The 11795-nt window shown below is 36.5% G+C and overlaps 1 protein-coding gene across 11 annotated transcripts in view; it reads right to left on the bottom strand.

The window, feature by feature from the left end:
- The window catches only part of RALGPS1 (Ral GEF with PH domain and SH3 binding motif 1), a 127465-nt gene that overhangs the window by 36597 nt on the left and 79073 nt on the right, over positions 1-11795 (bottom strand). For all 11 annotated transcript variants that reach the window (XM_035341857.1, XM_035341856.1, XM_035341854.1 and 8 more), the window contains 3 exons: positions 10158-10295; positions 8466-8559; positions 707-774 (listed from right to left, as the gene is read on the bottom strand). In XM_035341857.1, the coding sequence (XP_035197748.1) occupies positions 707-774; positions 8466-8559; positions 10158-10295 (300 nt within the window). The remainder of the gene's footprint in view (positions 1-706; positions 775-8465; positions 8560-10157; positions 10296-11795) is intronic.

The following is an 11795-nucleotide window of genomic DNA, read 5'->3' as shown; positions in this document are numbered from 1 at the left end:
AACAGGTTTTCTGCTTTCTATTAAAGATACAATACTTACTAATAAATTGTATCAAAAATGCTGCTGCTTTGCCAACCAGAAAGGCAAACTACTCAGTATACCCCTCATCTGCAGTCTCCACAAATTAAGTCTTACTTCTGAAATCAAATTTATTTTTATTTATTCTTAAGAAAAAAAAAAAAAGAAAGAGCTATGACTATGGAGTAAACCATATTAAGCTGAGGTGGTAGTGTTTGATCAAAAAATGAAAAAAAAAAAGATGAAAAAAAATTGCTTTCATTTATTCAAGATCAACAGATTTGTTTTGCCTAGCAAAATGAATGCTGTTATGTGCAAAATCAGTCCTGTTATGTGGGATATAATTTGTCACTGTAAGAACATTCAGGGGTAAATATCACAAATGGAGGACAATTATGTAAGACAAAGGAAAATGCTAACCCAAGTACAAGTGGGCCCTGTAAAAATTTGTAGTAAAAATCAGATTTTTAACAAGCATCACAAGAGTGGTGTTTTTGACCAATGGTGTTCTGAAACTGGCCATATGCACAGAAAGAGATCAATTTTCTAACAGTCTTTAAAAGATAATTTTGTAATTACAACAAAAAGCCCATATTGGAAACTGATTAATGGGCTCTCCTGTATATTTCAGTAGATTTCTGTAATTAACATTATTTTCTTACTCAAACTTTCAAACAAACTTTTATACCTGCAAGATCTTCTTTAGAGGAAACCAGTCGAGGGGAGCTGTTACCTGGCTCAATTCTTAATGATAATCTGGAAAAAAACAAACGTTTAGACAAATTAACAGTACAATTTCTCAATAAAAGCTGAAAGAATCTGATTAAAGTAATTATGTTGGCAGTGGTAAGCAGCAATTTTACTTTGCTGGAAATGTCATTTATTTCATTATGTAACAAAGCAATACATTTTAAAAGTAAATCACTACCTGTTAGATCCAAGACAGAAACTGGGAGGAAAGCCTATGAAAGTAGGAATTGAATTTGATATTGTATACCCCCCATTCATGTAAAAATATAATTTCATAGACTTTCACTTAAAAAAAAAAAAAAAAAAAAAAAACTTACAAAAGTCAGTAAATTTAGAGAAACCTAATAGCAAACATTTTATTCCCCGTGAATGAAAAGGAAATTTACTCTGTTATCTTGTGGAAATGTGGAATTAGGAAAAGCAATTTAAAAATATTAGTTACTATAACTTATAGAAAAGAAGCATAAGAGGGGAGTGGTGACCAAAGCTTAATAACAAGCGCTTAATACTCAAAAAGATTATTAGAATGAAGTTGTAAGGGTATACATCCCTCCACATGTCTTGATCTTCTAGCGCATATGACTTCTGCCACCTCTAAAGTTAATGCACTCTTGACAGTTCTCTCTCTGTTCTGTACCAGTTTTACATTAGAAGTACAGAAGACGACACTTAAGTAAAGTTTAATGGAATAGGAAGAGAACCAAAAGAAATAACTGATGTCACCGCACAGCATTAAACACCCACTTAACACACTTAACTTTAAATAAAACCATAAAGAGAGAGTGAGGGAAGGACCCTATGACAGCCTTTCAAAATATCATGTAGGGCCTATCTATCTTTTTCCTTCCTACTTTGTCCTTCATGTATACAGATTTTTATTGGAAATACCTACCAGTTCATTTTTCACAGTGTTCAAATATCATCAATTATGTTTTACTGTGAAGTTATTTAAACAAACCCACAGTCCTTTTTCACATTTTAGAATTTATATTCTTCTGATATTGCTAGATACTTTTAACTGTTCAAAGTTATGCACTTCAATTAGGTAACAAATTATTCTTCCCCAGACTCTCCTCTTGTCTCCTCTCCTCTCCACTAACATGATTTCAGTGACTAAGTGGCAACATGCCTCTCCAGGAAGCCAGTACCGAGGAAGTTTTAAAACTCAGAACATGATAAAGAGGTTAATCACATTGGAATTCACTTAGTTATGGAAAAACAGAAAAAGAAGCTACGGAGGACTGTTCTTATAAGTTGGGTCCTGTCATGTGATTTATTTATTTATTTATTTATTTTAGGGTCCTATCGTGGATTTTGTGTTGTTAAGTACAAGTTAAGGAAAAGACTTATGCAGAAGGTCTTCGTTTTAATTAGTAGGAAATAACTGTCTAAAAAAACTTATTAACATGATTTTTGGCAGCAATTTCTGATAGCTAATATGTTTACAAGTTGTTCTGAGAAATTATTTTACAATGCAAACAAACCTAGTTTCAAAAGCAGCTGTTGCAGGCATTTTGTTGTGATTGAATACAAGCATTGTTACACTGGTAAAAAGTCAAAGGAGAATTAATTGGTTCCTTACTTTTCCAACTAATTTTATTTAAACAGAATTTTAAGACATTTAGTCAAACTGGTGTCAACCTTTTTAAATAAAACGTCAAAAATACCTTGTCTTGGGTTTGCTGTACTCTGATGTTGCCTATTTTACAGAATTGCTTCTTTAAGCTTACAAGTTTAAAAACATCCCTTAAAACTTCTTAATTTGGATTCTCAGCCAAGACTTCTCAATGGCTGTCCATAAGGCACAGCCTCCTTTCGCCAGACTGTCTTTCTTGATTACAGTAAAGTAACTCTGAAGGAAAGACAGAGGTGAAGGATTGAGTAAGAAGGTGAATGGAGAAAACATGCCTATTTATCCCAACAAGGACCAAGAATAACGTGTGGAGAATACCGGGTCTAACCTAATCATTCTGAGAGTTCAGCAGTAAGAATTGTTTTGGAATGGAACAACTGCAAGGCATGGCAGGTTACAAAATGATGTGGCATGATGCCACAGCGTTTGGATACTGTTGTCTAGCTCAGGGAAAAACTGCATACCTGGGGACAAGCACTCTCCTCAGATCACTTCTTACACTCCTGGGGGAGGAAGAAGTTGCAGTAGTTGCATCATGGTATTGCTGAAACCTGTTGGTTGTTGGTGATTCCCTGAGAAAATGATGATTAGCAATATATTTTGAGTATAATTGGAAGGAATCCTGATGTTTTGGTTCCCATTTTTCCCCTTCAGTCTTGTAACCAGCATATTTAATTTCTCATCTTCTGCAGAGAACAGTATATGGGCTGAGCAAGAAAAATCTATTATTTATAGGATATGACATCATTGTCAGGGTTTTTCTGGAGTATTCCTATTTGCTGACAAGCACAAACCAAAAGCAAGCAATTAGACTGGCACAAAAAATAGAAGAGAAAGGCTTTGTTTATACAAAGTGGCTGCCAAATTTTCCTTTTCAGTGTAATTGAAGTTCTCATTTGGCGAAATGTGTGTTGGGATCCTGCCAATACATTGTAGGACAACTATCTAAACTTCTCTCAGATATCCTGGTACTGAGATAGTTCAGTTCTTCCTCCCAGAAATCAAGCAGCCTCTTCACAGTATACTAATACTGTCTCTGGCTCAAAAAGAGCAGTCACTGGAAAGAGAAAGAGGTAGAAGATTTCTTCTCACTATAAAATCTTAGCACACTTAGCTTTTTTAAAGCTTAAAGTTTCTTTTGGCAGGGGACCAGAAAATGCTGTGAAGGGAAAAATGCTATTAGGGACAACTGAGAAGAAAATGTGAAATCAAATACTCAAAATGAAATACACAAGCAGAAAAGGAATAGATTTCTTTAAGGGCAGATGTGTTAAGTTTTGACAAATACAGGCTTGAACTTAAAGCTTTATTCTGATGAAACAAACTTGGTAGAATAAGGTCAAGATTCTCCAACACAGACCAATGTATACAAACTGCAGTAACATTTCTTATGCTAAGAACCAAATCTGTCCTTCCTTTTAATGCCTCTTGTGAATTCAGCCCAGTTTTTCCCAGCCATAGTGAAGCCTAGAAAAAAACTGTGAAATTTGACTGAGATATTCTTTCTCACAAACAACTGTACTTAAAAATGTACAAATAAAAGTACTTAATGATCTGTAAGATACATCAAATACCTTACAGCATTATCAGCAAGGTCGCTGCTCAGGTTAAAATGATTTTCAAATTTAAACTGGAGTTACTCATGACTTGCAGTTTCTCCAAATATTATGTCATGGTGTGATAAACTTATAGAAACCACTTGTTTAATCTATTTTTACTGAGATACTAGAGTTAATGAAAGCCATGAGGCAAGTCTCTCTAAAAATAACAAATAAAGCAACATAACCACTTTTTTGCATCAGGCCCAGGAGCCATAAAGCCTATAGAAACTAGAATTCTTCACTTTTATAAATTGTTACTCAGTTTAATTTTGCTCTGTATGTGACTTTAATGACACATGTCAGAAATCAGTAAATAATGGCCACTTATTAAATTTTAACATTGAGATTTAAATCACAGACTATGCTTAACACAAATCTTAGATCACCTGACCTTTTCACAAGGCTGTGCACAATACAAATGTTCAATGTGCCTCTGTTGCACAATGCATCTTTATTTGTGAAAAATATACAGTATCACAAGACTGAAAAAAAGGGTGGACATATGCATTCTATCATCAGTATTCTGGTAGGAATTCTAATTCCACAAAGCAAGTGTAATGGACAAGGAAAACATTACGTGGATAAATTATTTTGTTCCAAGTAATTTTCCTGCAGAAACATCACTATTCTTAGCATCTGTGATCAGCTGGACACAAAACCATAAACCTGCCAAAACCACAGCCAAGTATATTTTGAAGTTATCTACCCAGTGCTAGTTCAGATTCTTTTGCTGAACTTCTGCTGGAGCTTACCCCAAACAAGGGGTCAAGTTTTGGAAGACTTTCTCTCTGATGTATGTCCTGATAATATTCAAAGCAGTTCTTGTACCAATTCAGAAAGAATGTTTTGTCTGTGTTATTTCACTTTTAGAATCATTCTCTCAGGAAAAGCAAAGTTCCACAAACACTTAATCCCAAGAATTTACATCAACAGAATTGGCTGAGGAATAGCTCTGTATGTACAATGGTTTGAACCAGAGTTAAGTATAAGAATCTGGGGTTCTCTGAGGGACAGCATGTGATGATTAACAGGTCATTTAGTTTCTCATTTTCCCAGCCAAAATCTGTGAACACTACCATTTTCCTGCTTTGTAGAATATCTACATTAATATGCACTTGGAGGGGGGAGGGGGAGGGATTGGAGAAGAGAAGGCTCTGAGGAGACCTCATTGCAACCTTCCAGTACTTGAAGGGAGGGTATAAACAGGAGGGGGAATGCTTGTTTATGTGTGTTGGTAGTGATAGGACAAGGGGGAATGGTTTTAAACTATGATGGGAGATTTAGGTTAGATATTAGGAGGAAGTTTTTCACTCAGAGGGTGGTGAGGCACTGGAATACGTTGCCCAGAGAGGTTGTGGATGCCCCATCCCTGGAGGTATTCAAGGATTCAAGGCCAGGCTGGATGCGGCTCTGGGCAGCCTGCTGTAGTGGCTGGCAACCCTGCCCAGAGCAGGGGAGGTTGAAAATAAATGATCTTTAAGGTCCTTTTCAACCAAGGCCACTCTACGAACTTTGGCAACTGTACTTAACAATTAGTTATGTGCAAAAACAAAGAAAAAACACTTGTCTCAACCTATGCTCAATAGTGTTTTTTTGGTTTTGTTTTTTTAAGGGCAGGCGGTGGGGGTGTCTCTTATGGCAACGCATTTTATTTCCTTGAACAATCTAAGTATGATTTTGCATTTGTATGACAACGTCAGCTATAATTGCAGAGAAATACAGAATGGTTAAAGTAGGCCATTCTTTATGCTGGTATGTGCATGACACTGAGAACCATATAAACTAAGCAGGTATTCCAACATTGGGAATATACAATCTTCTGATTCACTGAAACTGTTCTTCTGCTTTCACAGATACCAACCAATATTCTTCATTTCATTAACTGATCACATTTCAACCCAAAATTATCTAATTATTTGTCTCTACTCTGATTAAGAAACTATTCCAGAATTCCATTACTGATAGTTAAAAACCACATTTCAACGTTGAGCTCATAATTTTCTGTATTCATTTATTCTTGTGCTAGCATTACAAAGCAGTTTAAATTGCTCTTTACCCTTCCTACTTTTACCCAGTTGTATTTACATATAGCGATTCTGTTACCTTAACTTTTGCTTTCCCAGGCTTTCCTTAAATCTGGTATTACAAGACAGACTTTATTCTCCTCAACACACCATCTTTTTTTTTTTTTTTTCAAATCCATTCTAAGCATGGATGACCAGAACCGCATAGAGCACTCCATTCAAGGTCTCATCAGCTTCTTGTAAAGCAGTATTAACAATTTAATTTTTCCTAGAAATATTGTATTTGATAGAGAGTATGCATGAATTTGTCTTTTCATGGCTGTATCTCACTTCTGAGGGACATCTACTGATCAACACCATAAATTCTTGTTAGAATAAATATTCAATATTTTGATTTTTTATGTCACTGTTAGTTCAGATGGACTCTGGCTCTTCTTTTGTGATATCCCAATCACCTTTTACTCTGATGAACCCTTCCAACACTTTTATTAGCATATGGTCTAGATACATGTAATTTTGAGACAAGGCACTAACTGAAGTATTTAATAAAACTGGTAACAAGACTGGTTTTAAGACCGGTTTTAAAGAACTCGACATTTTTCTCCAAAACATATTCTAAAATCTTTCATACCATCCTCCTATTACTGAACATCTGGTTGTCTTGAACACTTTTAATTCTGCTCATCTAAATAGATGTACTGTAATGGTCAATAGCTAATTAAATATCATTGCATCTACCTTGGTTGAGTTATATAAAACTTCGGTTGCAAGATTTAAAATCAATGTGCTCTATGGTGTCTACTTCACACCATTGTGAAGGCTGGCTCTTTCTCAACTCCCCCAGATTGTCAGGTTTATAACTGAAGTACCAGCTCAATAGTAATTCAAATAGTAATTTGAATTTGGAAGATAGAAACACAGAATCATTTAGGTTGGAAAAGACCTCTAAGATCAAGTCCAACTGTTATCATAGCACTGCCAAGTCTACCACTTAGCCACGTCTCCAAGCACTGCATCTACATATCTCTTGAATACCTCTGGAGATGGTACTCAACTACACAGAATCAGACAGAATCACACAGAATCACACAGAATAGTCTAGGTTGGAAGAGACCTCCAAGATCACCGAGTCCAACCTCTGACCTAACACTAACAAGTCCTCCACTAAACCATATCCCTAAGCTCTACATCTAAACGTCTTTTAAAGACCTCCAGGGATGGTTGGTGACTCCACCACTTCCCTGGGCAGCCTATGCCAGTGACTAACAACCCGTTCAGTAAAGAAGTTCTTCCTAATATCCAACCTAAAACTCCCCTGGCGCAACTTTAACCCATTCCCCCTCGTCCTGTCACCAGGCATGTGGGAGAATAGACCAACCCCCACCTCGCTACAGCCTCCTTTCAGGTACCCGTAGAGTGCAATAAGGTCACCCGAGCCTCCTCTTCTCCAGGCTAAACAGTCCCAGCTCCCTCAGCCGCTCCTCGTAAGACTTGTTCTCCAGGCCCTTCACCAGCTTTGTTGCCCTTCTCTGGACTCGCTCAAGCACCTCCATGTCCTTCTTGTAGCAAGGGGCCCAAAACTGAACGCAGTACTCGAGGTGCGGCCTCACCAGAGCCGAGTACAGGGGGACAATCACTTCCCTGGACCTGCTGGCCACGCTGTTTCTTATACAGGGCAGGATGCTGCTGGCCTTCTTGGCCGCATGAGCATACTGCTGGCTCATATTCAGCCGACTGTCAACCAATACTCCCAGGTCCTTCTCTGACAGGCAGCTTTCTAACCACACATCTCCCAGCCTGTAGCTCTGTTTGGGGTTGTTGTGCCCCAGGTGCAGGACCCGGCACTTGGCCTTGCTGAACTTCATACCGTTGACCTCGGCCCATCGGTCCAGCCTATCCAGATCCTCCTGCAGAGCCTAAATCCTCCTGCAGAGCCTACTTCACTGGGCAGCCTGTTACAATGCTTCACAACCCTTTCAGTGAAGAAAATTTTTCCAAATATTCAACCTTAACATCCCCTGGTGCAACTTGAGGCCATTTCCTCTTGTCCCATGGCTTATTGCTTGGGAGATGTCTTTTATGTACAGTTTACAATAGCACAGAGTCAATTCTAGACATCCTAGATATGGCTCTAGTGTTTCTGAACAAAATTTCCAGAATACAACCATCGTATAATAGAGTGAAGATTAGATTTTCATCTGCTTTTAACTTGTACTAAGGTATTTTGGAAATCTGGTTAGAGTCATAAAGGACAACAGTCATTCTGGATTTTATTCAGGCATCTTGGTATTACCAACTCTGTTAATAAAATATGAAGAACTCCAGACAAACCCCACAGCATCTTCTGTCAACAGCTTTTTGTTCAACTATGAATCAAACTAATATCCATGTGATCCTTCCTTTAAATTCCCCAAACCTGAAGGAAAGAATAGTACTTACTTATAATTGTCATCTTCTACAAATTTCTGAAGTTCTTCTATGTAACGGACAGACTTCAAATACTTTTGCACATGGGGCAGTGTTGTGAGATGATCTGTAGTGTTAAAACAAAACAAGATGAATATTCCCATCATGTAAAATATATATATATTTTTTTTTTTTCCTGGTTCTCATGGTCATCTCAATGTAAACATAGAATGTGATATTTCTTAAAGAATAAATCAGGCAGAACTATTGCTTGGACTCTAAAAGGATGTTAAATACTTGATTAAGCAAAAGTGATGCTCAGTTGTTAAAGAAAACAGATGCATTTCATCATCAGGAAGATTACAGGATGATATTATATGCTATGTCAAAAGCAGAAACGAGTTGCTTTGATGCAAGCCCTGCCTGGAATTTGTACTAACTTTTGTGGGGGAAATCAAAGCCTGCAACAATGGCTGTTACTGATTCTCATATGCACAAGGTGAGAAGACTTCAAAAATTACAATGCTTAAGATACAAATATACTAAATTCAGAAAGAAAAATCTTTTGAGGGTATGGTGTATGGACAGCAACACATGGTTCTTGCACTATGTTATTTTTATGCTTTCATAAAAACAAGTGTTTTAAAGGCACACGTTATAACAGAAGATTGCTTCTTCAAGGACACATTTTAATTTTTATTCTGATTTTAACAAAAGCATTCAAAATTAATAAATAGCAATGAAGGAAACTGTCACAACTGCCAAAAGATAGGGTCAGTGAAGTGAGGAGGTTTCTTTGTCAAAGTATTTAGACAAAATGAAAGTCACAATAAGAACACAACAGCTGAATAATCTAGCTCTTCAGACTCATGCATTATTATCCCTAATTCCTAGCTTTAAATAATTTATAATACCAAAATCTACAACAAAGGACAAGGGATACTTCTGGCATATGTAATATCTCATTCTTTCATAATCTAAGATTTAATTTTTTTGATTCAAAACGCTTCAAAACCGTACCATTTAAATATTCTGAATTTATTAAATTAAATTGTACAGCTGCTGTCAAGGTTTTCCAGATTCAAGCAATGTTCCCATGTTCAAGCAATGGAAATTCATGGTAAGTCATCAACAGTATGCTCTGTATTCATCAAGACCCTGAAAGAAGCACATTTCTTGACATACGGCTTCACGTAACAGGCTAAAATTGTAGAAATCAATCTTAGAGCAAAATCTTTTTAACAAACAGAAGCAGCCCTCATCTTCCTCACCAAGTGAGATATGTGAAAAATTTAACATGGAATTTAACAACCGTTGTATAGATTAGAATACCTGTATTTCATTTTGTAAACGTCAGGATTCTAACAATGAGAATGAAATTAACATATTGTACACTCCAAAAACATCCTATCTACTGCAAATTAAAGGAAAGAAATTGAGATAATTCTGTTTGTACTTTCAGCTGTGTTTGAAAATATGCCACTTCTAGCCCATACACATACCAGTATGCTCTGCACAACTTCTGTCACAGCTCTCAAAATTTAGAATACATGCTCATTTGCCTGATTTACCAGTAGGATTGAAACTATACAGAAAGGGAAGCTATAGCACTTATTGGCCAACTCCACATCCTGCGTTGCCTTTACACAGGGCAGAAACCTCTTATCACATTTTTGTATTATAAAAATTTTGTTAAGACTACTAGGTTTAAAAAAAGTTACCAACCATAGTTACAGGAGACTTGTAGATCAGCTATTATTCGGAGAATATTGTTCATTTGATTGGACCTTTGTTCATTCTCCATAATGCTGCCTGAAGCAGGATATGCAGAATCAATGTAGATTAAGTCCAAGAGATAAATTCCTGAAACAAACAAATCAATTGATCAATTGATCTAGTGTTTCATACATAAATAGTTGCATAATTATTAATGAAGAGAACAGCCAGCAACTCTTGACCACTATTATATTCTGGGCCCATCATATAAAGGGGAGCTTGAAATTAACATGTTCAAAAATGTCATTAGTGTTTTAATTCTGTATCTTTTTTTAAAAAACAAACAAACAGACAGACAGAAAAGGTTTTGCTCATGTGGACTTATACATAACCTGATGTCTACTACTAGCAGTTTGCAGAACCATAACAATGCCACTAAAAAAACAGTCATCTGCCACGAACTACTGCTGAGAGTGAAGGGAGTCTGGGTGTAACCGACAGCAAGTACAACAGCCTCTGGCCACAATGAACAGTTTAGCACTGCACTGTACTACTTCTAGGTCTGCCACTAGTTAATACATTAAGACATTATTACATGTATTTGCTGAGGCTTCAAGCTGTATTTGCTAAAACACAAAGGGAAATTATGTTTTGTCTTTGATTACGATATAATTTAAAAATGCCTAAGAAAAGGGGTTTTATTTATTAATTTATTTGTTGAAAAAAATGGCATGGTTACTTGCCAAGGCCTTGGATTTCTCAGCAAATACAGGAAGATGGTGATTATTGTAGTTGCTAAAAATCCTGATTATTCTTCTCCAAAGCACTGGCTAACTAGACAAAATGTTGTTCTTGGTTGATAAAGAAGCATGTTATATACAGGAGTCAAGTGTGGCAAGATGTCAACTATCTTCATCATCAGAAATATACCTCTCACTAAATATTTTGTAGGCAAGTATTTTGCAGAGTTGGTCTCGGCTGTACAGTACTTTTACCTTTATCAAGTAGGCAAGGAAAAAGAAAAAGGCAGGAGTAAGGCCAAAATGAATTCATAATATTTCTTGCATGGTATCCAACTGCACTTTATCAACACACGCCTTTCAGTTTCACTCATATCACTATGGTTTATAAATTTCGTTTACAGCTGTCGACAGTTAGAAAGTCACAGCAAAGAAAGGACAAACACCAATTGGGAAGTATATTCAACATAAAATCATCAAGTTTGAGAAAACTGAGAAATCACAGAGATAGCATGGAAAGTTTGAGTTTTGAACTCTGGATAATTGAATGATAATTCTGTAAGAAAACTCACAAAAGGTACTATGAAAGCACAGTGCAAGGCTTATCTGTTTACTTCAGTAACTTTCTGAATGCACTTAAATGAAGAGGAGGAAGAAACACTTGCCTTTTCTGGGGATACTTAAATCTAATTTGTTTTAGTACTTCAACTGAGTGAATGCTGGGAAGGAGTACAGAAGTTCTCTGTGGTGTGTGTAAAATTAATTTGAGTACTTCCAGCTATGCTTTTTGTTGATCAGGTCTCCGATGCAGATCATAGTGCCCACAGCGGTGCACGGATTAATGGAATGAAATCTGTGTATTAATCAAAGTATTGGAAAGTGTGGGGCCTGAGCATGACATAAATGG

The sequence above is a fragment of the Oxyura jamaicensis genome, chromosome 17 (genome assembly GCF_011077185.1).
Source record: "Oxyura jamaicensis isolate SHBP4307 breed ruddy duck chromosome 17, BPBGC_Ojam_1.0, whole genome shotgun sequence".
Lineage (NCBI taxonomy): Eukaryota > Metazoa > Chordata > Aves > Anseriformes > Anatidae > Oxyura > Oxyura jamaicensis.
The sequence above is the reverse complement of the archived record's forward strand: the minus strand, read 5'-3'. Positions and strand labels throughout refer to the sequence as shown.